General features: G+C 47.3%; 1 protein-coding gene across 1 annotated transcript; it reads left to right on the top strand.

Moving 5' to 3' along the window:
- Nucleotides 1–27978, top strand: LOC116862668 (inactive tyrosine-protein kinase PRAG1-like). The gene is made up of 4 exons (XM_032850031.1): nucleotides 1–111; nucleotides 4255–4744; nucleotides 6770–8610; nucleotides 27770–27978. Exons 2-4 carry the CDS (start codon nucleotides 4415–4417, stop codon nucleotides 27957–27959), a joined length of 2361 nt encoding a protein of 786 aa, XP_032705922.1. The 5' UTR covers nucleotides 1–111; nucleotides 4255–4414; the 3' UTR covers nucleotides 27960–27978.

The raw sequence follows: 27978 nt of genomic DNA, 5'->3' as shown, positions 1-27978 counted from the left end.
GGCCGGGCACGCACCGCGCGCACTCACTCTCCAAACAATGCTCCGAGGCGCCCGGCTGGGCGGCTGGCGGCTGGGCGACCGGCGGCGAGGCCGGGGGAGCGCGGCCCCGAGGTGAGCCCGCGACGCTTTCTCCAAATCCCGTCTCTTTTTGTCTGGCGAACGCGGCCGCAGAGGGGAGCTCCGGGGCGGCGGGGAGCGCCTTGGTGCCCGAGAGGGCGACTCCCCTGTCGGCTTCCCCCGGGGTGACAGGCGGCCGCTGGCGGAGGGTGGAGCGTCCGGACCGCGTGCGCCCGGGGGTTGTGCTCGAGGTTGGAGGCGCTGAGCCGGGAGCACACGGGAGCCGGAGGGTATTTTCGATTCATTCGAGAATCGCGCTTTTTTAAAACGGGGAAACTTTCCTTCGAGTTCGGGGAGGGGAAGCCGCCTGTTCAGCCGGTCTTGTTGGGCTTGCTGTTCTGTCTGGGGCAAGAGACCGAAGCGCTTTGCGAGTTGCTAATGGGGAAGACTTCATTTCTGCGGCAGGAGTATTGTCAAAGGAGCGGAGAGGGAGAGGCCGCCGGGGCTGCTAGGACGGGGACCCCGGGGGCGAGATGGTTTGGGGCTCCAGGGTAGCTGCCTCATGCGCTGCCGCGGCTTAGATGTCAGCCTCCGAGCCCCCAGGGGGAACGAGATGATGCCTTTCTCCCGAGCGCTGGCTGAGCCCCCTGAAAGGCGTACTGTGGGCATGTTCCTAACCTTTGCTCCTGCTGCTTGTGTCCCCAGCTGGACGCGCGCGCGCGCACACACACACACACAGAGAGAGAGAGAGAGAGAGAGAGAGAAAACAGAACCTCTCCACCTCTCCGCTTTCAGGTCCTGTAAAAGGGAATGGAGGCAGGGCCGGCTAAACGTGTTTATTTTTCTCAGGTAGAGCTCAGCCGGCGAAGGCATGGCCCAAAGGTCTACCGGCCAGGAGTTTTGCAATGAGATCAGGGCAGAGCAGGTTCCACGGACCTTATTGATCACTGGCCCGTGCTATGGTGGCAGCCTTTTCCCTTTTTGAGAGGGAGATGTGACAGGAAGCCCTGGGGAATTCTGTAACTACTTTGTTATCAGGGGATCCTGTGGAATCCGGCTGTCCTCCTTGCTGGCGCAGGCTGTAGTGTAACCCATGAAAATCACATTCCTACCACTGAGATTAGATTACATAGCATTGGAGAAGGAAAAAATAAAATTAAAAGTTGGGCAAATATCATGACACCCTGTGTGTGTGTCCGGGGGGTGTTAGGGAGATGTGTTAAGGTTGTCATTTTGTTCTTTCTGCCTGGGCAACCCCTGCCAGTGGAGTATTGAAATCCAGACACCTTCCACATGTACTTTTCTTTTTCAGTGTTGCATTAATTTAATCTTCATATATAGAGAGATAGATATAGATATAGATATCTGAATATAGATACAGATATGATACATATATATTTATTTATTAGATGAATATTTTCTGGAATTCTGTCACTTCAGAGTAAGGCATTAACAGCCTTTGATGCAAGTGTGAGGGGCATTTTGATTTTGTGGATCTGGCCACCATTCTTCAGATTCTTTCGAAATGGGATGGGAGTGTGTCTGACAACTTCAGTCTTGCAAACTGTAGCCACAAATCCCGTGCAGAGGTTTGCAGAGGCAAAGCTATTTTATCATGACTTGGATCAGAAAGAATGCTGGGATCTTTTTCTAATCTTACACTGCTACCTCCCACTGAAATGGGGAATTTGCATAATTCTGGGGGCTGCCTCCCCTCTGAGGTAAGGAATGTGGGCAGGAAGGTGCCATTCCCAGGCTGTGGAGAGTCAGCGCTGGGAGGCCCAGCACTGCTGCCACTCTGAGAGCGCCACTTGAGTTTTTCACCATCTTTCGCTGAAAACAAATAGGTGATAATTCCAGGCAAAGAGCTCTCTAGACAGAACTGGAAAAGGATCTTTTCTGGCTTGACGTGATGGTAAATTCTGTTTGCTGTGACTGTGAAACCAGTTTTAACAGGAGGCAGTGAGTCTGTGATGGTGGAAGTCTATCGCTTCGTTCTGTTCTCGTAGTCAAAGACTTCCCCTAAAAATCTTTGCATCTCTGAGCAGTGGTGTGGAGAGCTGTGCCCAGGTCAGAGAATCTCAGAGCTGGGCATGGGAGCCCAGACAGTGTGCGTAAGCCGGGGAACGTTCTGAAGGAAGCTGCCTGTACCTCAGTCATCCAGAGCTGATCCAAAGTCCCAGGGCTGTTGTGGGCCATCGGGGACAGAGAATGAGGCACTCTGGCACCAAGCAGATGTGACAAGTTTGTGCTCTGGGTGGCCTGCCGGGGGAGGAAATGAGGGGCGGCCATCCCAGACTGCCTCTCTGTGAGTCTGTGGTAGCCTTGAGGAAGTGGTTGGACGTCCACCTCCACAGATAGCTCAGCCTTATAAGGAGCTGCAGGAATGTGAAAGGCTCCCACAAAACGGGCTTCGAAGGTGTTCTTTCCCCATCCCACCAACGGGGCTTGGGAGCCTTTGCCTGCAGTAAAGGGGAGCCTCTCCTTCCCTGTGGTCAGAAAGCCAACCGCTCTCCAGGAGAGGACCAACTCCCCGCCTTGGGGCACGGATATGAACACTTGCTCTCTGAATACCAGTGTGCTTCCTCTACTTCCCCCAAATTCAGCAGCAGAGCCGAAAGCTCTCTGTGGCTCAAGATTATGGGAGGAAAGAAAAACCCTTGCTCTCCTCCTCTGCTTGTTGAAGCTTAGTGACCTCTTCTGGGGAACTTGGTGAGGCGTGAACCTGCTACTCAGATATATTTAGGGGAGGAGAAGAATGCAACCCACAATCATCTTAAAGAGAGGGATGCCTAAGCCCCCACCAGCAGTTGCTGAAAGACAAACACTTGCCTTTATTTCGGAGCGTTCATTTAGCTTCACGAGTCAGTGGCTTCACGGTGATCCTTGGAGGGAAAGGAGGCAAATTTAGCTCTGGTCCTTGGTGATTAAACACCCCTGTCCGTGAGTGTGGAGCACTGGAAAGAGAGCATGCTCCCTGCAGATGCTGGAATGGGCTCCTGGCTCATTCCACCTGGTTAGTCCTGTTGATAATTTGTCCGGCATCAGCCCCAAAGCAAGTTCTCACTGGAGGAGAGTGGAGAGCAAACCCCAGGGCAGAACTCCCTTTTTGATGAGAATCTGATCACCCGCGGTTTGTAGAGATGATTTTCTCATGAATGTTTTCCTTCTGAGGAGGCCAGTTCATTTAAATGAGGGAAGAAGAGCGAGGAGCGGCAAACAGGCGATGGGCAGCCACCGTGTGTCACGAATGACGTGATGAAAGTTGAAGGGCTTCCAGCACAGTTGGCCTTTTGCCTTCTAGAACCACCAAACTCCCTGTGTCTTTTGGACAAGTCTTAGTTTATGTCACTGCCGTTGTTTCCCCATCTGTAAAATGGGGATAACAGCTCCCTGCCGGGCTGTTATTCAGGCTAATTGGCTAATATCTTCAACCCCTTTGAGCTCATCTTCAACAAGTGAATTTACTAGGTTCTCTGGGAGAGCCCGCTGCTCCCTGTTTCGCTGTCAGAGACAACTCTTGCAACAAGCCGGCTGCCTTACCCCTAGGGCTATCGTAGGGAAAAATAATTGTGTGATAAGCTCTTCCCTCTGTTATATTTTACCTGGCCACCCTTAGACCAGAGGGCTGTGGTAATTGGGCATTTCTCTTTCTGTTTCCCTCCTTGGCCTGCAGCCCCAGCTCTGCTGACCTCCGTGAGCACTGGGTTGAAGTAAGGGGAGGAGGGCCAATTCCCAAGATGCTGGACCTCCTGACACAGTTCCTCTGAGGGGCAGGCCGGCCCCACACCTCTCCCCTTTTTCATCCATACAGTGTCCGCGGGGCCAGAGGTATGGCTTCCAAAGCTAGGCTCAGGGCCCAGGCCTTCCTGCCCACTCACACAGTCCTTGGTGTGAAGTCGTGGCTTGTCCTCTGGAAGCTACCACGTTTATTTGCTGTACAGCTTTGTAGTTCTTGTCCCCAGCGCTAGACCCCTTCGGCCCTGGGGACTGAAATGCCCACTGGGCTCTGTACTCCCGTCCCAGAGCTGTGTTTGGTTTTTACAGCTTCTGATAAGGCCGCCCCACCGGAGAGTGACTAAGAGCCTTATGGCAAATAGGTGAGGGCCTCCGAAAACGCTGAATGCTAATCTTTGCCTTTTTTTTTCTCCTCCTTTCCTCCTTCCTCCCCCTTCTACTTCCCCTCGAAATAATCAGACTCCAGCTGGTAATGCAGCTGTCCTTGGGCTGGGCAGCCCTTTGATCGGCCCAGTGTTCTGCTACTCTTCCAGGAGGCCGCCCTGCGACCCACCTCTGTCCCCCAGAAGCCCAGCCGGAGAGCCGAGCGCAAGATGAACCAGCGCGCCGCGGGCTCAAGATGCACCAGACCGTCCGCCTGAGCGCCGAGAGCCCGAAGATGTCTGCGTGCAGTGACTTTGTGGAGCACATCTGGAAGCCCGGGTCCTGCAAGAACTGCTTCTGCCTGAGGAGTGACCACCAGCTGGCACCCGGCCAACCCCAGCCCAGAGCCGGCCACCTGCCCCCTCCGCCTCGCCTGCCCCCCAGGCCTGACACCTGCCGCCTGGAAGATGAAGCCGTGAACGGCTCGCCCTACTCCAAGCCCACCATCGCCGTGAAGCCCACCATGATGAGCGCCGACGCCTCTGATGTGTGGACAGAGGCAAACCTGAGCGCCGACGTCTCGCAGGTGAGGCTGACTAACGCCCGTGGTATTTTTACAGGGGCTGCCCTTGCTGTAATGGGATGGCTGGCCGGCAGCCAGGGAGGGCTGTTAGAGCATGACTCCTGCGGGGTGGCCTCCGGTCAGCCCACCCCATGACTGCTCCTTCCCAACTCCTGCCCTTCATTCCTAGCTGCGCTCCCTTCCGTCTGTCCCTTCAGGCTGAGAACCATCAGTCCGGTCCCGCAAGTGGCATTGGAGAGTGTCTTAATTATGTAACTGGTGGCACACAAAAATGCAGCTTTAAAAAGAAAAAGTTTTTGAACTTTTTTTATTGCGTTTACAATGCATACACGAGTAGCAGTGATGGCATAAGGAATGCCCCACGTCCACATCCATGAGTGTCCGCAGATGAACTCATGACCCCACCTTGCTTCCTCTATGTCCCCAGCCCCACCCTCTCCTCCCTGGGATTTTAAAGCACACCCCAGGCATTTCTGCCCATGTCTTTAAAAAATAAAGTCTTCCTAAAAAAGGGAACCACAAGGCTATGATCACACTTGACCTGTGAGTGGCCATCCCTTCATATCCACTTCCCAGCCGGTGTTCATGTTTCCCGTTGTGAAGCTTGGATTTCAGCAGTTTTGACCTGGGACTCCTAGAGACCGTTATATCCCCAGAGATTAGACTGGTCTGCTCATCCCACAGGTCCCCCTTACAGAAGTATAATTCTTTAGAGGGCATGTAGAGCCTGCTGCCTCTAGACAGGTCTAGGAAGCTGGAAGTCTAGGACTAAGAACCTCTGGGGACTTGTTTGACCTTTTTGCCTATTCTGCTGAGTGGATTAGGAAGGGTGTTTGAGCCGATGTGAAATCAGAGGTCAGTTTTAAATTGGAGGATGCTTAACTGAGGAGCGGCATTTCCTGTGGTTGCACTTAGTTCCATGTCCTTCCAGAACCACTCCATCAGTCGGAAGCTGGTTACACCCATTCACCAGGCTGCACTCAGGACCTTTGGTCTTCGCAGACATAAGCCGGGGACTCCTTCAGTTCAGAATCATCTTGGAAAGGAGGCAAATGGCGGCCCAACTTTGAGGCCGCTTCTTAAAGTTTTGGGGTACGGGGAGACTTTAGAAGGGGAGGGCAAGGGGACCGTGACTTCAGTAATGGGAATGACCATCTACTTCTTCTTCTTCTTCTTCTTTTTTTTTTTTTTTTTGAGAGAGAGAGAGAGAGTGTGTGTGTATGCGTGTATGAGTGGGGGGAGGGGCAGCCAAAGAGAGAGAATCTCAAGTAGATTCCATACTTAGTATGGAGCCCCACATGAGGCTTGACCTCATGACCCCAAGATCATGACCTGAGCTGAAATCAAGAGTTGGACACTTAACCAACTGGGCCACCCAGGTGTCCCATGACCAACCCGCATCTTTGTCTCAGAGCTCAACTAGTCCAGCCCCTTTTGCAAGCTCGGGCTGAGTCACACTGCCTGTAACTTGGAGGGGGAGTAGCTCTTCGGCAAGGTCCAGAGAGCGGTAAGGGAGCTGGGGACCCAGTTCAGAAACCAGCCCTCATTCTCCTGCCCTACCACCCTCCCCAAGCTATTTCAAAAAGCCCCATGACTTTGGTTTCTTCAGCATTGTACTGTGACACGGTTATCAAAAAACTAACAGACATAAAACAAAAATGCAACCAAACTCAAAACTCTGTTTTCAAAGCTCTTAGGAGAATTTCTCTCATCGGGCCATTTTGAGGGAGAAGGCAGAATGTCCTTTTTCAGATTTTTTTCCCCCTGCCTCACAGACTTAAGCCAAAAGAATTACAGACCCCGGGTGGGAAGCACAGCTCAGTGTCTGGGAAGACCACTGGCTCCGGGGCGCCCCAGCCATGAAGAGAGTCTGTGGGGAGATCAGAAGGTAGGCGTGCTCTGCAGGGAGGGAGCTCTGCAGCACGGAAGACCATTCACAATGTCATGGCACTTCCCTCTCACTTTTTCTCTCTTCCTTTTTTCTCTGACAAGGTCTAATGTAAGTCTTTTAACCTTGGGGCTGTGTAGGTCATCTGGAGACGAGCCCCCGGCAAGCTCCCCCTCCCGCAGCAGGACGACGTGCCGATAGTTTACCTGGGCAGCTTCCGAGGTGTCCAGAAGGCCGCTGGGCCCTCTGCCTCCACAGATGGGCACGCTCGCTGCCCCCCCGCCTATGCCATGGTGGGGCTGCACAGCCTAGAGGCCCGGGGGGAGCGGCCCACCGCCTTCCACCCCGTGAGTTTCTCCCCTGAGAAGGTGGGGCAAGAAGAGAAACCCATGCTTCCCTACCAAGAGCTGACCTCTGCTCAGGAGAGCTTCCGCCAGAAGGTGGCTGCCTTTGCTGGGATGACGTCTGGCTGTCACAAGGGCCCTGGGCCCTGCCCCTCCCCGCAGCCCCTGCGGGAGTCCCTGCCCTTGGAGGATGACAGCTATCAGAGGTGCTCACCTTCGGGGGACAGCGAAGGGGGAGAGTATTGCTCCATTCTGGACTGTTGCCCCGGGAGCCCCATTGCCACAGACACGTCACAGGCTGAGAGTTCTCGGTGCAGACCCGGCAGAGGGGACCGCTCCCCGCCGTGCTGGGAGCAGGGAGTATGTGCGGGGCCCCCCGAGGAGGAGAAGCGGGCTCTGGGCTTCCGGAGGGAGGGTTCCGAAGAGAACCCGCCCTGCCTGGCCCCCAAGAAGCTCTCCCTGACCTCCGAGGCTGCCAGCTCTTCTGACGGCCTCTCCTGCGGGAGCACCAGCAGCGGGGCCAGCAGCCCCTTCGCACCTCATCTGGACAGTGACTACTGCTCCCTCACGAAGGAGCCTGTGCCAGGGAAGCCGCAGGACTCAGGCTGCCACTTGGCAACCTCTAACAGAGGCCTTGGACTAACGGGGGAACCCCAGCCTCCAGCCCACCCCCGAGAGGCGGTACAGCCTGAACCCATCTATGCCGAGAGCACCAAGAGGAAGAAGGTGGTTCCAGCACCTTCCAAGCCACAGGCCGCAGTGGAACAGGCAGCAGCTGCTCGGGGCCAGGGCCAGGGCCAAGGCCAGGGCCAGGTACGGACAGCTAACACCTGGGCTCAGAAATCAGCATCTGGCTGGGGCCGGGACCGGGAAGGCCCAGACATGGCTCCCCAGGTGGCAGCCACCATCACAGTCATGGCAGCCCACCCAGAAGAGGACCACCGGACAATCTACCTGAGCAGCCCTGACTCCGCCGTGGGGGTACAGTGGCCACGCGGGCCCATGAGCCAGGACTCTGAGGCAGGGGAAGAGGAGGCTTCAGCTGGTCAGGGGACGAGCTCCAGGGAAGGTGCCCGTCCCGACGCCAGTGAGAACACGCCCAAGGGGAAGCCTGCCATTCCCCCCAAGCTGTCCAAGAGTAGCCCTGGAGGGTCCCCCGTGTCGCCGTCTACCTCCCCATTCTCAGACCTCAGCGAGGGGAGTTCCACAGGTGGTCCCGGGCCCCAGACTTCCTCCAGGGCCCCCACAGACTCTGCTGCTTCCTGCCGGGCCAACAGCATCGCCGCCACTGGTGACTCTGCCCGGTGCCACCCGCCTGTTGCCGCCGCCTCCACCTTGGACCAGAGGAGGCCCCGGTACCAGACGGGAGCCTGGAGCCGCCAGTGCCGGATAGAGGAAGAGGAGGAGGTAGAGCACGATCTGTTGAGTAAAAGCTGGGGCAGAGAGATGGAAAATGGCACCGCGGAGCCCTCAAGCTCCTCCACCTGGCACCGTCTGCGCCCCACGGACAGCTCCTCTGCGCAGAGCAGCAAAGTTGGGACTGGGATGAGCAAGTCAGCCTCTTTTGCCTTCGAGTTCCCCAAGGACAGAAGTGGGATTGAGGTATTCTCACCTCCGCCACCGCCTCCAAAGTCGAGGTGAGTACGATGGTCTCTGTGTCCCTCGGGGCCCTTCCAGAAACCTTTGCTCTTGTCCTAGACCGGAATCCCTCAGGCCCAAGCCCTGAGTCCTGCGCTCTGGGCACCAGCGTCAGCCCAAAGGCTCTTGTGCCTTTATATAAGCTTCTGAGTTGTTCATGTTTGTGCTCAGCAAACAGGCCTACCAGGAGGGCCCTGCCCGGTCTTTTTGAAATGACTCTTTCCAAGAAGCACTGCCAAGCTGGTCCTCCTCTCTCCCGGTGCTCAGAGCTGTGGAAACTGGTGCTGTTTTCCTCCCCATCTCTCTGAAGTCTCTCTAGCAGGCTTTTCTGGGGAAATGCCCCCCGATTCCCCATTTCTTTAGACATGCAAAAGAAGGCCAGGGGAGACTACAAGGCAGAATTTGGAGAGGTAAAGAGATGGGGAGGCCCATGGGCGCTGCCAAATGTGTTCCAGAAACAGTTAGGCCTTGGAGCCAAGAGCAGAATACTAGGAGGCTCTGCACGTGGTTAGTAACCTTCAGATGTGGGTTTTTACGGGGAGGAAAAAAAAAAGGAGTTCATTTGAGCACGCTGAAACTTACAGCTTTTCTACCGCTTCTCTGCAGTCTCCTGCCAGTTTAAAGTACCTTTCAAAGGCCTAAGAAAAAATAAGTGCCTTTTTAAAGATATTGAGTTGTGCATGGAATATAAATTCTGGGAAAACATAATTTCCCTCTTATTCCAGCAAAATGGATTTCTACCAGGGAAAGGAGAAAGCTTGCTGTGTTTTTGTTGTTGTTGTTGTTGTTGTTGTTATTCTTTTGTTTTTAAAAATGACAGCCTTTCCAAACAGGACTTTTCTAGTTGTGTCATTTCCAGTGATTCTGTTTCAGCCCATGTGCCTCTGGGCTGCTGTGGGAAGCAGGGAGCTGTCCACAGAGAGATGCAGCTGTGACACTTGACTTTGAACATCAAGGCATCTCAGGCTGTGATGTTCTCTAACATGGGCTTTTTCCGTGACCACTGCTTTGTTCTGCTATTGCACTGGCCACCTGCCATGCGGCGTAGACGTCCTCCAGGTCCTCAGGTGGTTGCAGACTCCTTTTGGCCACAGTTTTAACTTCCTGAGTGAATGAGGGAGCCAGCAGCTAAGAATAGCTCCCGTTTATATGGTGCTCACTATGGACCCGGCGTAGAGCTAAGAGAATTAGACCTATTAACGCATCTGATCCTCAGAAGAGCCCCAGGAGGTAGGAATTACCACCCCCAATTTATAGACGACAAGGCAGAGATAAAAGGAGCTGATGTCACCTGCCAAGTTTACACAGCTATCCCTGGACAGCTCTGCTCCTAACACATAGGGCACTTCAGCAGGTGTAGGAAGCGAACAAGGCATGAGAGGAAAACATGGGCATTGGATCTGTCTGCCTCAGGCCTCATTAGGTTAGTGGGATGCACGCGCTTTGAACTTGATCAGAAAATCAAGTTTAGACGGCATCTGTCTTATCTATGGGCTGAGTGATCTTGAGCAAGCCACTTGGGGGTGACTGAGCCTCCCTAAAATTGGATGGGAATAACAATGCTTTTATAACACCCTGTTGTTGAAAGACTCGAGTGTGATGAACAGACTCCAGTAGAGAGGTTAGTTACTATTATTATTACTTTTTTAAAGATTTATTTATTCATTTGTTAGAGAGAGAGAGCACAAGCAGGGAGAGCAGCAGGCAGAGGGAGAAGCAGACTCCCTGCTGAGCAAGGAGCCTGAAATGGGACTTGATCTCAGGACCCTGGGATCCTGACCTGAGCCAAAGGGAGACACTTAACCAACTGAGCCACCCAGGCATTCTGAGAGGTTAGTTATTATGTAGGCAAGAGCCACATAGGGCTACTGGTGGTGCAGAGACACCCATACCCTATGGGAACCTCCTGACCCACTCCTAGGCATATCACCTGAACACTACCTGGTTCCTTGGAGAAGAAACTAAACCTTTCTCATGGAAGAATTAAGGACTTGGCGAAACCCAGTCGCCACAGCAATGTGACTCAGGTAGGGTTTGTGTTAGCGGCTGGGTTGAGGTGAGAGTTTTTTGGCCCAGTTTGTTATGATAAAACCATTGGGTTATATACAGCTCAAACCTGGTGGGAATCTCAGAGGTTCTGGGTTCCAGCTCTTAAAAACAAAAACAAACAGACAAACAAAAAGCAAGCAAACCGAAAAAGTTCTTATTTTCACGACTTTTGGGGGAAAAAAATCTAGGAAATAAAAATAGCTTAAGGGAACCAAAACAAACAAACAAACAAAAATAGCTTAAGGGAACTTAGAAAAGAGCAAAGAGCGCCTGGTACTATTTAAAACAAACTCATATACATATATATTTTTTCATTTGGGGAAGATGTTTTAAGCTACTGACATCTCTTGAATCATCTCCCCTGTGAGGAGATAAGAGGGTGGGCTTGGGACCATAAGGTGACTTTTAATTCTGGAACTCAATACTTACTGAATCCCTCTGAGAAAGGTGCCAGAAACCCACAGTCTTTGAATCTAGCAGGTCAGGGTGAAGGCAGATCACCCTATTCTACGAGAATAGAGCCCACGGTGGATCCAGAACCAATACCAGTATTACACTGGTAACTACGGCAGGCTGATGTCAGTTTTCCAAGATGGAAAATGTTGGAAGGTCTGTGAATGACATTGAAGGTCAACTCAATTTCTTTGCATGGCCCATCTGTTAATGGGTCCTATTTCTAACAATCAGCCTCACCCGTGAACAAAAATAGCCGATCTCATATGACTCAACACTCTAGAGAAAGGGTTGTTTCATGTAAGACAGTGTTACTTTTCACTTACCTTCACTTAGATCCTTCTGCTTTCTTGGACTATTATGGAAGAATGAAGAATCATTTTATGGCTTGGAGTTCAAAAAAAAAGGGGGGGGAGGTTGACTTGGCTTTCCTGGGATCTTGTTTTGGATGTTTGGCAGTAGCTTTTCTGTTTGTCTGAGATGTTGTCCTCTGTAAGCTCCCATTAGGGTTCTGGAGAAGACTCTTGCCATAATGCCATATAGGCTAGAGGCTCTCAATGCCCATTTCATACCCTTTAGAGGTCTTTAAGTGCACCCAGTGTTCCTCCCAGCAGATGAGGCATGGTCTGGGTCCACCAAGGCGGCCACCTACAAGTTCTGGCTCACTGACTTGGACCAATGGACCTCACCGAGGGAAATAAGCATGGGCTTCTTAGTTTCAATGTCACGTTCAAGACTTAAAGCAGTTTCATGAGAGCGGCAGCACCTGGGGAAATAATTAAGATGTAGAAGAATCAAATTTATTTCTGCCCTTTATTTCTTCGCAGATGCAAACCTGGAAAATTTTAAAAGACTTATGGCTTTTGAGTGACAAGTTCAGTTGAGGGAGAATCCTCTGATTAGCACAGACAGAAATTTCATAGAGAAACCCCAAATTAGGATGAGAGGCCTGAACTCCGAGGAGGATTGAGAGCATGGCAGGTGAATAAGAACGAAGACAAGTTTATATGGTTTTAGTGGCCAAAGGTCTGGCCCCAGATAAGACTAACCAAAAGAAAAGAGTTTCCCCCAAGAAAGTGACAGACGTTTACTTTTGTCGTTGTCACTCATGCTCGTTGTGATTTTACCCCACTGCTTAACTACATTCTCCACCCTCTGCGGGGATTCTGGGGAGCAGAGACCTAGTCTATCTTTGGGCTTCTGCTCATTCTTGAATCCCTGCTCTCCCTCCCATATCACTGCTCCCCAGACAAGTGGTGACAGTGTCACAGATGAAGCACTTTTCTGTCCCCAGAAGTGGCCACTGGGCCATTGGAATAAAAATCAAAATGACTTCATTGTGTGGTCTCTTAGTAAAATGGTCTCTCAGCATGAGCCCCAAGGATGGAAATGGAATGATGGAAATCGGTATTTATCTCCAGACTCCATATCCAATCTGAGTTAAGCTCCAGATGCTTTATTCCTGAGGCATTTTCTGCTACAGTGGATTACTGTAGAACGGCAACAATTTACTAGGAAATCCCATAGTCTTGATGTAAAAGTAATGGGCTTTTCTGTGTGGCATTTTAGGAATCACAGTTTGTATTAGAAAGCACTATGTGTGCTCTGAGAATCTTCTCTGGCTGTGTTTAGCCTTTTCGACAAAGCTGAAATAAGTTAGCTGGAGGTCGAATCGATCCAGGGAAGAATGAATACTGGGGATAGTTCAGGGAGAGAGACTGTTCCCGCGTATACACTCAGAGTTTGGCAAACAGAACAAAGCACACCAGCAAGGCACGTTTGTATTCTGCTTCCTGCCAGGGGCAAATTAATAGTTGGCTTTTTCCCCGGAGTTTATGGATAGAAACTGAAAACACTGGACATCTAATGATGCTGTCTGGACCAGGGAGGATGAAAATTGATTCCTTTATTTCTATTCTGAAATTTAGAAAAATCACCAGGTTGAGCAGTAGTCTATATCAAGAATTTTGAGATTTCTCTCCATTATGGAGCACACATCCAAGGCTAAGTCTAGGTAGGGATTAGATTCTTTCTGTAATTCATCAGGTGTCTACTTCCTGTTATGTTCTGTGTAAGGTGCTAAAACACCAGTGATTGGATTCTGGCCCTCACGCCCCAAGGGTTGAGTGGGTATAAATTAAATCAGCGGTGTGTTGCCTGACCACCATGGGCTCTGCCCATGTTGTTTTGGTTCCTTTTGATGAGATTCATTATCACAGCAACTGGAGTCTCAGCACATCCTCGTTCTATTGGGTAACACAGAGGTAAGTGCAGCTCGGTGTCCCAGAGGAGCGAAAGAATAGTCCTTTCTTTCAGTGCCTTTTGACCCCATTCAAGATCAAGGTTAGTACTGGTTTATAGATAACCATTTATTTTTTAAAAGGCAAGATGGGGTGGGAAGGCAGATGCTCCTTGAAGGTCAAGTGCATGCTTAGCCATCTGTAAAAACACAGTAACCTGTTTGGTGCCTGGTACATAATAGATGCTCAAGAAATACATGTTGAATTGTAGGCAAAGAAACATGTTCGGCTTATCTCACTTTCTGCAAAAGCACTATGCTTTGACATCAGGAAATGTTGAGAAAGGAAGAAGTAGCCTTAAATTCTTATATCCAAGTATTTTTCTGAAACCCAGGTTTCTGGATTGCCCCAGTACTCTGTTTAGGCAGTTAACACAGTATGACTTACACCATGTTCAATTGGATCCCTATTTGTATCTTGTCAAGAAATTGTAAATTCCTGGAAGTGCAGGAACCATGTTCTGTATGTTTTCCTTTGACTTTCCCATAGGGTGCCTCAGCATAGTACCTGGGACATAGTAGGTATTCAATAAAGGATTATTGAATGGTGGGGGGGGGGCAAAAGGCCAGAGAGAACTACAGAACTTGGCCTGATTTTCACTAGATAGCCTCTTATAATTCTGTGCCTAGCCTTGCTCAACAGAACATTGTCACCTTGAGCGAAAGAAGCCGAAGTTAATAATTATTAATGCTTCAAGGTGGGCATTTCAAGGTGCCCTATAGGCACAATGCATCCTTTCATGGATTAATTTCTCTCCAGCACTTATACATTTCGGTTTTGCAACTGGGCTCATACTCTGCTTTTTTATTTTTTTTTTTTCCCCAAGCTGAGCAGGTGTGTGGATCCAGCCCTCTCTCTTGCCATAAGAATGTTCCTTTCAGGTAGTTATCATCTAAGCACCTTTCTCCCCACCAGTGAGTCGCAAGGAAGTCTGGGTGTGGTTTCACTGCTCTTGGGAAGAGATTCTTCATGCTTCCTGAGGTGGGTTGAAAAACACATGGGTGGGCCATATGCTTGAGCCCCCTTCGTCCATTAAGTGATCTGACGAACTTTTTCCTAAAATAGCCAGCCTACTTTTGGGGTGTAGGACTCACCAGTTGGTGAGAAATTATCTATTTGTGGTGCGAGTCGTTTGTTACACTGTGTTAGGATCATGGGTGTGCTCAGGGAAGGATTTCCTCTTATCAGCGTTGATAGACCAACTGCAGAGAATACTCCGTGGCCCTTTCTGCAGCTGATAACCTTCAGAGTTTAAGATCAGTCTTCATCCTCTGCACTAGAATTGCTTACTGTTTTTTTATATTGACTCTTGGTCACTTCCCTAAAGCTGTCGGTTGTTAAGGGTGTTCATGCTCTTTTCCATACAAGTTTGTAAAACTCCCTGCTTCGATGAGCTTTTGTCTGATGGCTTGGATGGCTTGACTCTCTGTGCTTCTCTAACGGGCTGACTCCCAGAAACAACTGTTCTTTGTTGGGGGGGGCGGCGGGGAGGGGAACTTCCAGACTGAAGATAGCTGTTAAGAAACCCTTCCCTTTTTACTCATCTTACTGTCCAGAACCTATCACTGTCAGATGATCCCCTGACTTCCTGGTAGTTCGGTTTTTGGCCACTTCGTGCTCATGTATGCTTGGCTATAAAAACTTATCTGAAGTTGGAAACCTAGGCAGATAATGGGCAGTGTTACCACGTATGTCCCCGGGTTGTAGAACGCCCTTCAGAATGGCTTCCGCTCTTTGGGAAGCTCTGGGTGGTAGTCAAAATGAATGAAAAAATACAATGACATTGGATAAACCCAAGGATAGTTGGGATAACTTGACATATTAGTAAGTAATAAGACTTTGAAGATCAGGGAAAAAGGGAGGAAGTCTTTGGAATTTTAGAACTGGTCACAGTGGGGATGTCACTTAAAACTTATTCATATGTGTAGCTCAAAAGGAAGATTCTGTGATTGCATATTCTTGAACCGTGAGGGCAGTGCGGTTGCACTCTCCACACCAGTTCCCATCAACGGGAGTGACAGCCTGAGCCCCACGTGGAAAACAGGGAGACCCTGGGTCCTCCCTGCAGGAAGGTTCACCATGGTCAATGAGTACTGTCAGCACGTTATGCCAACACAGGGTGTAGACATGTGTGCCAGGTATTTGTTAATTTAGGTCTAATAACTATTCCCTACACTAATTCAAGGATTTTACACCTGAGAGAGGATCTGTGTTCTGTCCAGCTCAGGCCATCCTGAGCAGACTTCAGTGGACTATGGTCTCTCTTTGATTATAACCTCAAAGTCCAGATAGTTTGAAAATGAAAATTCCATATTATAAATGTAAATATTATATCGATTTATCATATAAATGTAACATAAATGTATTATAATATAAATACATGTTTTCATAATGCATAGTAGATATAATTTTTCTGCATCTTCCGGGCTGGTGGTGAGCTAGGTTGTCTGTTTCAGAGATGTTCAACTTGGGGATGGAGCATGTCTCCTGAGGAGCAAGTACAAGAAAGCCAGGACAGAATATTCACTGATCTGTTACATTTGTTTCGTGACCTCCCTTCCAGTCTCTCAAAATGCCTTCTCTATGTTCATGTCCTCTCCAAAACTTGAAACAGAAATTGTCTCTACCAGTGAATCCTAAATCCAGCCCCTTGATCCTACTTCTTATCCTATTTCCGATGCTTGCCCATGCCTCTTATAAAAGCAGAGAACCATAATGAAAGAGGCTCTTCTTACAGTTCAGAGTCTGAAGTTTTCTTGGTTTTAACAGTTGATCAGTCACTAAATATTGAGGACTCAGTGTAGGTAGAGCTAATATGAGTTACTGAGTAAAATTCAATGTAAGAATACATTATGTCCTGCACTCTCCCTTCTTCCCTGTATGCCTCAGAGAAACATTTGGGTCCATAGAGGAACACATATGACGGAGATCATCACAACATTGTTCCCAGTAGAGGGTAGGTGGGGCAAGCCCAGATATTCCTATCTAGGAAAACAGAAAAGTAAAAGGTCTAGGAAAACAGAAAGGTAAAACATCATGAGTATGAAATGAAATACTTAATGGCAGTCAGACATTATGCGCTGGATATATATGCAGAAACATGGAAGAAACTTAAACTAGCCTTGAGAGAAGTAACTAAGAAACAGAACAGGATCTGTAACACAAGGTAATTCTATAAATTGAAAACACGTAAAGTAACAACATGTCTTTTTAAAAGATCAGTCCAAGGGTATACATCCAAGGAAACACAGTGAGTACGTGCAAGTGGGAAAACAGGAAAGTGGAGGGTTAGTGTAGAGATGGGGAGGAAGGGAAACGCTAAAACAAGGCAGATCTGTGTAAAGGTGTATGGCATAATCCAGATCTCACCTCTCTGCCCTGGAAATGAATAAGAACATAAAGAAAGACTGAATCATAGAGAATGAAGACTTACTTGCAAGAAATAAGGATGGCAACCAAGATTATCAAGAAAACTGTTGAATGTTTGATATAGCTGCTTTGTTGCATGAGAGGTCAAGTGCAAGGATTGCCAGGGAGCCCCAAGAGCTTGATGAAGGCAGGAAGCGTATATTAATTGAGGTCCCCAGCTGCTTGGTTATGCACTTTCCTAGAGAAGCAGTGGGCTGCTTGGTGCAGGAGTGAAGATGGAAAGTGTTTGAACTTATCTGGTGCAATATTGTGATTTGTAAGAAATAAACGTTTGGTCTCCATCCCTGTTTCTGACACAGAGCTCCTAAAACCCCTGGAGTTTGCTAGGTGATGAATTTCCTAGGAGTCATAAAGGTGTGTTTTATTATGTTAATGAGGTGACTTTTGAACCCGCCTAAGTATGGGGGCTGGTTGCCAGGAAATCAGCCCTGCGATTAGAGAGTTGGAACTTTCAGCCCCACCCCCCAGCCTCTGGGGAGCAGTGAGGGGCTGGAGGTTGAATCCATCTTCTGTGACCAGTGCTTTAATCAGCTGTGCCTCTGGAATGAAGCGTCCATAAAACCACCCAAAGGATGGTGTTTGGAGAGCTACGAGGTTGGTGAACCCTTGGAGATGCGGGTGGAGTGGTGTGGACCTGCCGAGGTCATGGGTGGTTCCGAGCCCTTTCCCCACACCTTGCCCTGTGCGTCGCTTCCATCTGGCTGCTCCTGGGTTATATTCTGTTAGTGAAGTGCTTTTGTGAGTTCCGTGAGCTGCTCGAGCAAATGAATCGGACCCAGGGAGGAGGTCATTGGAACCTCCGATCTGTAGCTGGTCGGTCAGAGCACAGGTGGTGACGTGGACCCGGGATTGTCATCTGCCATAGAGGGCAGTTTAGTGGGGACTGAGCCCTTAACCTGTAGAATCTGATGCTGTCTCTGGATGGTTAGTGTCAGCACTGAGTTCAATGGTAGGACACCCAGCTGGTGAGAATTTGTGGTGTAGGGAACCCCCCCTCCCACCACCGCCATGTTGGAATTAGGCGACCAGAACCCTTACCTGGGTTGGGGGAGGTTTCAGCCAGGGCTGTGGGAGATGGGAGGTGGGAGAGAGCAGCTAACAGAGGGCTGAAGAGGTGACCCATGAGTGGGAAAGAAACCTCATCCTTTTTGGGCAACAGACTGGGCCAGAGTAGGGAGTGGAAAAGATCATCTAGTGGCTTTGTTACAAATAGCCTCGCTCTCCCAAGCCAGGAGGATAAGAACAAAGTCTAACGTAAATACACATGGATTTCTTAAGCCAATTGTTGGGCTCAGAAATTGGGTCAACAGAGTGGACTTGGAGCATTTGCTGAATCAAGAGAAAGAGGGAAAGATAATTCTGAAAGCGTCGTTGCCAAAACCAGTAGTCTAGAAACAGAAAGGTTCTGGTCAGGCACAGATTGTATTGGTGGATGGGTTCCAAGAGAGATAGGTCAGCAGTGGAAGAGCAGTAATTCCCAAGTTGATGAGTAAGAATTTGCTGCTGCTTTGGTTTACTCAATCACCAGAGTCCTGGTGAGAGGGTGGAGAGGTGGTGTGAACAGGGAAGGAATCATGCAAGGTTCTTTTTTGCAGAGGAGAGACAGGCTAGTACAAGAAAAGAGGTTCTTCTGTTTCTTAATTTGAAGATGGAGCTAAGCAACCGGGTCATCTGTACAGTACCTTAGCCCTGAGCCTGGGGCCATACTACAATTTAGCGACGTCTCGAATCATAGATTCATACTGAGGTCTGGTTGATGGACAGATTGGTTCTTCCTCATTACTTTAGAATAATGCCTATCTTCAAAGCATCATCCTGATGAATTTTCTTCTTTGATCTCTCTCTCTCTCTCTTTTTAAAGATTTTATTTATTAATTAGAGAGAGAGAGAGAGAGAGTGTGTGTGTGTGTGTGTGTGTGAGAGAGAGAGAGAGCACACAAGTGGGGGGAGGGGCATATGGAGAGGGGGAGGGAGAAGCGGACTCCCCACTGAGCACAAAGCCCAAGGCCTGGGGCTCCCTCCCAGGACCCCAAGATCATGACCTGAGCCGAAGTCAGACACCCAACCGACTGAACCATCCAGGTGCCCCCTTTGAGTCTCTTCAAGGACCATAATAAAAGTAGAGATGTCAGAGTGAAATCTGGGACCCATGTGCTCTTTTCTGCTTCTATCCAGGGAGCAGAATTACTCAGTTTACTGGAGGCTGCTGAAGTCCTCCCTCTGTCTCTGTCTCCATCCAACCATCCATCTTTCTGTGCACCTGGTACTGTTTTTGGCACGTAGCAAATATTAACTCATTGCCTCTTGCCTAACAGTCCGGTGAGATAAGTACGATTGTTACCCCATTAGGAGAAATGGGCTGGACGGGCAGTTGAAGCACGGAGAACTGAGGTGCCAAGCCAGTAAGCCAAGGAGCCAGGATCCAAGCCAAGCAGCAAAGCCCCCTGGGGTTCACATAACCTCCCCATAAGAAGCCTTCCTAGATGACTCTGAAATCCTTCTGGGAAGTTCCGCAAATTCTTGCATGGCTATTCCTCCCAAAGGCTCCCGCTGCTCCCACACTGTGCTGGCCCATAGGCGGCCCAGCAGTCAGGGTAGCCCTCTGGATTGCAGCTTCTTGGTCGTCCATTTGTTCCTCGTCTCCTTTTCATCTTCTCTTCCTCTCTGCCCGTGGTGAACACCTGTAAGAGCATCCTCCTTGACTTACCAGCCAGGACTCGGGGCCTCTTTACCTCTATTGGAGATAACAGGTGGTGCACTGGGGGTGGGGTCTCTCTTACCTGCTCCCCGACAGCTCCTGGCCTGTCCTCAGCCCCAGCTCAAAGCTCCCCAGGCCAGGTAACGCCAAACCTCTGCCTGCCTTCCTCCAGCATCAGGCAGCCCGGACCCTCTCTAGGAAAGTACACAAAAGAACAGTGCCACCTGGGGCCACGGATTAAGGAATTTTAATTTTTGGGGACCTGAAAGGTGATCTTTTAAAAACATACATATCTCTCAGTGCCAAAGTAGATCTGTATGTTATCAGGGCAAACGCCTTCAAATTTCCGTTTGACCAATTCAAGCATTTTTATCCTTCCCTAAAATTAATGACTGACCTAAATGTGTGCATGTGCACATCCCTATCTTTAAAAATAAGTATGGGTTTATTCCTGTTTTTAAGTGGTTTGCATTGAATGCAAACTGCGTTCATCATCAGGTTGAACCAAAGGGTTTTTCAGCTTGTAGAGCTATGGAAGTCACTAGTGCATTAACTGCAAATGCAAATTTATTAATTTGCCTTTTGGGGAACATTGAGGTCATTTGACCAAAAATGAAACTGATTTCCTATCTTTATACATGCTAATAAATCAGGGGGGAAGCATGTCCCCCTGAGTAGACTGGACTTTATTAGCCCTTTCCTATGACATTGAGATACTTGGAAAATAACTCCCCTAGCATTTTCATCAAAGAGAGCCAAAAATAAAAAGAATAAAAACCTTTCAGCGTAGTTATCTGCCTTTTTCAACCCATCTCCTGAAAAAAAAATTTTTTTTTTAAATTTTTTTTAACTAGAAGATTTGTAGAAGTTCAGGATATTTTGAGACTGTTGTGTTTTGTAAATATGAGAAAGGTCCAGCTATTCAATCCAGCCTTACTGGGGGTGTTTGCTCCATGTTCCTGCCTTTTGCAAGTTTTGCCGGGCAAGTGTAATTCTTTACCAAAAGGAAACATTTATGCTCCCAGATGCCACCGAGTTATTGAAACAGAGGCAGATAAACTTAGTCAAGAAGTATTTAGTAATTACTGTGTGTTCCAGTATATTCTGAGTATGACACAGCTCCTCGAACAATTTATAATTTGGGCGTGGTAACAAGCATATTTCACATGAAACAATTAGAATAATCTAACCAGAATTATAACCTAATGCCCAGTGATGTGAATCAGACTCAGCTTGGTGTCCCTTCCAGAGGAGACGGGCCAGTCAGAAAAGACTGCAGTGGTTTGGGAGGGATTTGTAGGTAAGTGATACTGACCCTGGGTTTTGCGGGTATAAAAAGCTTTGAAAGGGAGAGACAGTTGTTTCTTCAGAGCTAGGATAGGCAGGGGACAGTAATGTAGAGTGCTTTGGGGACGATGAGAGATTAGCCCAGTTGGAGCAAAGGATTAAGGAGGAGAAGTAGTAGTATATAAACAAGATGGTAATAATTTTTTTTCCCAAACAAGAAGTCTAGCTATATATTCCAATATATAAACAGCGGGGGAAAATGTTTTAAATTGAGATTAGTGAAGAATATCTGAGGTATGTATTTCAGTCACCCTGGAGCACCCAAGATCCAATATGATGGCTGAGGTTAAGCATACTTAGCAAGAGCTCTGGATAGAACTCATCAGCGTCAGCCGTCATTATGAGAGCAGTGTTTTAGAGAGATTTGGAGTCAGGATGCTCAACTCCCAAGACTGCAAATGTATTCTGAAGGTATAGACTGAACCCTCTATATACTTTTTTAGGGGAGTTGGATAAGTATTTATCTCCCAGGTCGTAGGTGTGTTGAAGCAAGGATGGCATCGTCTCTACTCACTGTTGTAACCGCAGAATTTAACACAGTGCTCAGCACAGAGTAGACAGTCAAAATTTATTTCTTGAAAGACCTGGGAATGCTTTTCAGGACAGACAGAACAGGGGACATGCTGCAGGTAATAGAGGCATAGGATAAGTAAAAAAAAAAAAAACAAAAAAAAAAAAACCAAGGTGCTTTTATTCACCGAGCAAGCTCAGCTTGAATCATTTAATGATCTTGACCTTAGGATGTGGCTACATAGTAGAGAGTGAGTGGGGTGAGGCTGACTGTGTTTCAGAGCGTATTTGAATTGCCGCTAACATTGGAGCCCAACAAGACAATTGGAGATTGAGAGCTGCAGGTCAGAGCAGAGCCGTCCCTGTTTTCCTGTGCTTTTGCAGGAAGTGCATTTTATAGAAAAGTCAGAGAGGAACTGAGGGGAAAGGAGAGCTCTGAGCGGTGAGTTCCCAGCCAGCTGACCACGCACTCCCGGCACTGCCACCGACGCTGGCCCTCCTGTTCGGGGCTGCTCCATGGGACCCTGTAGCCCCTGGCCCAGCCCGTCCCTGGGCTCTGGGGGGCCTTGCCAATGAGGATGACACGACGCGCCAGAGTTTAGGATGGTAAGAGGTTCTCCTTCTTTGATTTAGGCATGACTTACTTGCTTCTGAAACTAGCCTGTTTTCACTTCTTCTGGGCAATTTTAAAAAAATAGGTGTAGCGTCTTCTAACCCGTGTATGCTTTCAGATCTAGTTCAGAGGGTTTCTCCGAGTCATCATCAAACTTAGCAATGAATTTGACCAGCCCTAAGGCTTGGTGTGCAGGTGCACCCGGGTCTGGAGTCCTGGGTCTGAAATCACGCTCTAGCGTCCTTTGGGGTTTCATAAGCTTCTGCTCCGGAGGCAAAAACTTCTCAACCGAATGTGTGTGAACTGAACACAGTTCAGGACAGTGAGAAGGAAACTTGGCCTCCGTCATACTTTACAAACCATGATGTCCAATGAGAGCCTGGTGGCCATGCAAAGCTTGAGCCACGGTCCCTGCAGCAAGCTGGGGCTGGGCATCCGCTAAGAATTTTGGACATTCTGGAAGCTCGGTGGATATTTTTAGATGAGTCTTGTTCCTATGAATGAGGAAGTCCGGCAGATGGCTCTTGTGCCTGGATTTTTTTTTTCCCCCCAGCTTTCTACCAATACAGTTCGGAGAAAACACTGGCAGGGCTTCTTTCTTGAAGGACAATGGGGGGAAAAGCCATTCTGAAAACACCGGGCGGCAGCTGCAGGGCTCAGTCTCTAAGGATACCAGGCTGTGGGCCCTGTATTTCATCCTCCTCTCCTGTGACTCTAGCTCATCGACGGGAGGCAGGGAAGGAAGTCTGAGTAAGAACAAGTCATTTATCACCCTGCACGAGCAAAGACATCTGTGCAGGCCGTGCTCTCCCTGCTGCTGATAAGAATGTTATTCACCACCCAAAGAGGAAAGACCGGAGTCTGTGGTTTCGGCCGGTTGAAGCTACTTCCTTAAATGACATGACATCAGATTGCAACTTCTAGATGGTTGGCACCAGTTTTATGAAGAGCAGATCAAATTATTGTTAATGAGGGGAAAGCGCCTTTAGAAACAACTAGTAGAGTCCTGGCTGTGGCCTTAGGTCCGACAGAACAACCCAACGGCGCTCAGAGAAGTCACCTTTGGAATAGCAAGCCGTTCCCGGGGATTCTTAAGCAATCTCTTGCTTACACCGATGGAGCACACAAAAGCAGCTTGATTGTAGGTGTGTGCTCTGACGGTCAGCTTCCCCTTTCACTCTGAAATCTGAGCTAGTTTGGCTCATTCCCTACCTAAAATGGCAATGCGTTAAGAGCACAGATTCCATGGGCTTCCAAGAAAGAAGGTTTTTGATGCAATTCATATAAAAGAGTCATCACTCCCAAGATCTCACTATTATGAGAAAGGGTTACCCCTTGCTTCCCCCATTTACACCGGAGCATTCCAGGTGCCTACTGGGCTTTCGTGACCTGGCGGGAGCCTGGGCTTCTCAAGCCTTTTTAGTAGAGAAATGGATAGTCTTTCCAGAAGCCATGAAAACATGAAAATTCCCCCTGTGCGTAGGTACTGAGATTTACCAAGTCTACTTTTGAGGCTCCCCATGTCCCTACACGTACACACATACTGCCGAAAATTTATCCTGCAACCCCGAGAATAACTTTGTCTGCATTCACTTGGTGAGTTCAAAACCGTGACTTCTCCCTTCTAGTGACTAGACGCAGAAGAACTGATTTCTGAAGTCTCAGAAGAGTGCTTAGGTCCGAAAAATAACTTTTTCCATCTATAATGCTCTTCTGTGGTATTACTAACCTCCTCTGAATCTGCCCGTCCCACCAGGGGGCCTGGTGGAAACCCTGTTGGGTCCTCCTTTCTGTCCCTCACCTTTCCGAGGCTCAGCAGCAGGTCAACGAGAACGGCCACCCCTAGGTTCATGCAGGCCCTACTGACTTTCTGTCCTCCTAAAAATGTTCATTTTCCATTTATCAAATATGTTAAGCATACAGGGAAGTTCAAAGAATAATTTAGCTGTCATGTGTCCTCCAAAGATTTTTCAAGTGTTATTAGCCATTTTAGATTTTGAAAACTAAAATGTTACAGGTTCAGGGGAAAAGGACTTCATATCTAGTTTCTGTTTCCATTTCCCACTGTTACCCAGAGTGTTCACTAACTTGAAGGTGATGAGTATTATTTCCATTTGACTGCATATATAGGATAAACAAAAAAATTGCAGTGTCATTATGTATTTTTAAAATATATTTAAATGGCATCACACTGTACTTGAGACCATTTGCAAATTACTTTTTTTTTTTAAATTGAACTATATAGTTGGCATACAATATCATATTAGTTTTGGGTATACATAGTGATGCAACAATTCCATACGTTATGAAATGCTCACCATGATGCCTAGTTACCATCTGTCACCCTATGAAGTTATTATAATATGATTGACTATAATCCCTGTGCTGTACTTTTCATCCTTGTGACTTACTTATTTTATAACTAGAAGTGTGTACCTCTTAATCCCATTCCTCTATTTCAACCGTTCCCCCACTTTCTTCCCCTCTGGCCACCACTAGTTTCTTCTTTGTTTTTATGAGTCTCTTTTTCTGTTTTTTTGTCATTTGCTCATTTTCTTTTTTAGATACCACATGTATGTGGGCTCATAGGGTATTTTTGTCTTTCTCTGACTGATTTCACTCAGCCTGATGCTTTCTAGATGCATCCATGTTGTTAGAAATGGTGAGCGTTCTTTTTTATGACAGAGTGATATTCCATTGTATATACCTACGACTTCTTCTTTATCTGTTCATCCATCAGTGGACACATTGGTTGCTTCCGTATCTTGGTCGTTGTAAATCACATGGCAGTAAACATAAGGGTGCATCGATCTTTTCAAATTAGTGGGTTTTCATTTTTTTTTTTTCAGGTAAATACCCAGATGTAAAATTACTGGATCATATGGTATTTCTATTTTTAATTTTTTGAGGAAACTCCACACTGTTTTCCACATAGGCTGTACCAGTTGGCATTCCCATCAACAATGCACGAGGTTCCCTTTTCTCCACATCCTCGCCAACATTTGTTATTTCTTATGTTTTTCATACTAGCTATTCAGACTGGTGTGAGGTCATTATCTCATTGCAGTTTTTAACTGTTTTTAACATTCAACATTTAAGAATCATTTCAGTATTAGTACATTAAGTCAAGTTCATTTATTTTTTAGTTATATATCATATTCCATTATAAGATTATACCGCAGTGTATCCATTATTTTATTGATGGACACTGGCTGTTTATGATTGTTTTTGCTGTTAGTAACACCATGAAGAACCTGTCCATGTATGAGATTTTCTTTAGATCTGCACTGATTGGTATAATAGTCAGTAGCTTAAAATGCAGCTACTCTAAATTGCATTGTGCTGTATGTATAAAATACACACCAGACTTTGAAGATTTAGAATGAAAAAAAAAAAGTAAAATATCTCATTAATGATTTTTATAGTCATTGCCTATTAAGTTGACAGTATTTTTACATACTTTGTTTAAATAAAAGATATCATTAAAATAATTTCACCTATAATTTGGCTACTAAAAAGTTTAAGATTATATATATATATGACTTGCACTGTAATTTTGTTGGACAAGGCTGGTCTACATCAGGGTCAGTAATTACCATCTACAGTATGGTAATCTGTGTTTGTAAATAAAGTTTTATTGGAAAACATGTCCATTCATTTACATAGAGTTGATGACTTCTTTCCTGTTGCCATAGCAGAGTTGAGTAGTTGTAACAGAGACCATATGATCCATAATCCTAAAATATCACCCATCTGGCCTTTTAAGGAAATGCTTGTTGACCCCTATTCTAGAGCAGTGGTTTTTAGCCATTTTTTAACAATGACCCACAATAAGAAATTTTTTGGCTATCATGACCCAGTAGGCACACACCTGAAAAAAAAAGTTTCACAAAACAATGTTTCAAAAATCCTAAACTGAAATATTTTCGTGTTTTCTGGTCCCATAGCAGCCTATTTTGTTAAACTGCTGGTAAATTGCTATGACTCACTAAATTGACTGGGCCGCATGTTCACTACTAGTGATTTGAATAACATTTCTCAAGGACATCTATCCAAGGTGTGTGTGTGTGTGTGTGTCTTCATACACACACACACACACACACACACACACTTACATATTTTTTTAGTTTTATCTGTTTGTATACATTTCATTCAGTGTTTTTCTAGGTTTATGGACTGGGGAGCTTTGCCAGCTCAGCAGCTCTGGCGCCGGAATTTCTCCCTTGGCAATTTTCTGGGCCTGAGGAGCAAGAGACTCCAAAGGCCACTTTGGAGGGGGCTGGGTCGTTGCATTGCCACAGAGCTGGCTTCTCTCATAGACCCAGGAGTTGTCATTACTCACAGCTGCATATCTAGGCTTTATCTGCAAAAGCCATGTTTGATAGATCAGATGAGAATAAAAATATTTTATAAAACTTTCCATGATTTTATTTTGCCAGAGGGTAAAATAATCTACTGCCAGAGCACTTCCTGAGGATCTGATATTTCCCAGAGCCCTACAGCGACATTAAAACGTAAGGCATAGTATTGGTCGTGACCTGGCCATCACTGTCACAGCTTACACTTGACAGCTGTAAGCTATTTCTCAATGTGGGTTCTAAGAATTTGGGGTGAGGAGAAGGACGTGTCCCTGAAGAGTATTTTCATGGGAGCTAACAAACTTTCTCTAAACTTTTCTGGTGATCAGTACAGCATTCCCGGGACCGCAAAGACCAATGGAGGGTCTGGCAATGTTGAACACAAAGAACAGTCGATACATTCTTGACTGTAAGGTCATGTGCATTAAATAAGGCAGCTCTGATGCCAGATCAATACTGCATTGTATATTTCCTACAGCCAATATTGAGATATAGATCTGCTGTAGTGGGAACAGGACTGTCATCAGGAAATATCAGTTTGGACAAATCTGGGTTACCACCAACAGGGAGAGAGCTAGATTGATTGTGGTCTGCCTCACTTGGTGGCAAAAATGTCAGGTCAGAGTGAATATTCATGTAGTCCTTGGAAAAAGGGAAGGAGAAATCAATAAGCTAACTGCTTTACCTGATAACGGGCCGTGTTTTCTCCAAGGCAGGTTATTTTTCTCTTGAACTTGGTATTCTGGTCCGTGATATGTTGGTAATGGTGTCTTAGAGATGCAACAAAAGATTTCATAGAAAGCCTAAGGCAGATTCTATGCTTCAGGAAGAAGGGTTATGTTAACGTGTTTCTGAGCATTGTACTAGAAGTCTGGTTAAAATGATAGAAAGTTTTCGTTAATTCCAAGGAATAACCTAGACCCTTTGAAGCTCTGTTAAGAGAGTACCAGTCAAGAGGAAATCCCACCTTTTTAGTCCTAATTTGCAATTCATTTGCTCTGTGATCCTGCAGAAACTACCCCATCTCCGTATATCTCTGTAATTGACTCGTATGATAATGTTCATGTTTTTCTTCATAGAGATGTTGTACAGTCTACAATAGGGGACATAAATGTTTTGGCCAACAGGGTTAGAATATGAAGGCGGTTCCTCCCAAATCATGATTTTGGATTTGTCTAAATTTCATAGAGTCACCTGTCCTAACCATACTTGACAAATCTCCTACCATTCACGTGCATAAGGTTTCAAAAGTGTGCCCGTTCTCTCTTGCCAGGATCATCTTTTTTTCAAAACTTGCTGTTGCTTCAGCTTTCCAGAGCATAGTAGGTTCATGACCCATTGCCTGGCTTTTGAACTGAACCCAAATTAATCGCTTTTCTTGTTTGTTCTTGCATTTTCCAGGCACCTTTTAAAAATGAACAAGAGCAGCTCTGATTTGGAAAAAGTGAGCCAGGGCTCTGCAGAGAGCCTCAGTCCTCCCTGCAGGGGCGTCCACGTCAGCTTCAACACGGGCTCCACGGACAGCCTGGCCTCAGACTCCAGGACCTGCAGTGATGGAGGTAACAGACTTGACCTTGACGGGGAGGCTTAGATTCTCCCAAGTCTGGAAG

This window comes from Lontra canadensis, unplaced genomic scaffold, assembly GCF_010015895.1.
Source record: "Lontra canadensis isolate GAN:19392208 unplaced genomic scaffold, GSC_riverotter_1.0 scaffold293, whole genome shotgun sequence".
Classification (NCBI taxonomy): Eukaryota; Metazoa; Chordata; class Mammalia; order Carnivora; family Mustelidae; genus Lontra; species Lontra canadensis.
This window is presented reverse-complemented; position numbering and strand designations above follow the sequence as displayed.

What these genes read in the sequence shown, in the direction of transcription:
- LOC116862668 (XM_032850031.1), top strand. Translation starts at nt 4,415, where the DNA reads ATGCACCAGACCGTCCGCCTGAGCGCCGAGAGCCCGAAGATGTCTGCG. An exon ending in TGAGCGCCGACGTCTCGCAG is followed by an intron (nt 4,745 to 6,769) that starts GTGAGGCTGACT and finishes GGGGCTGTGTAG; the next exon opens with GTCATCTGGAGACGAGCCCC. An exon ending in CCACCGCCTCCAAAGTCGAG is followed by an intron (nt 8,611 to 27,769) that starts GTGAGTACGATG and finishes TGCATTTTCCAG; the next exon opens with GCACCTTTTAAAAATGAACA.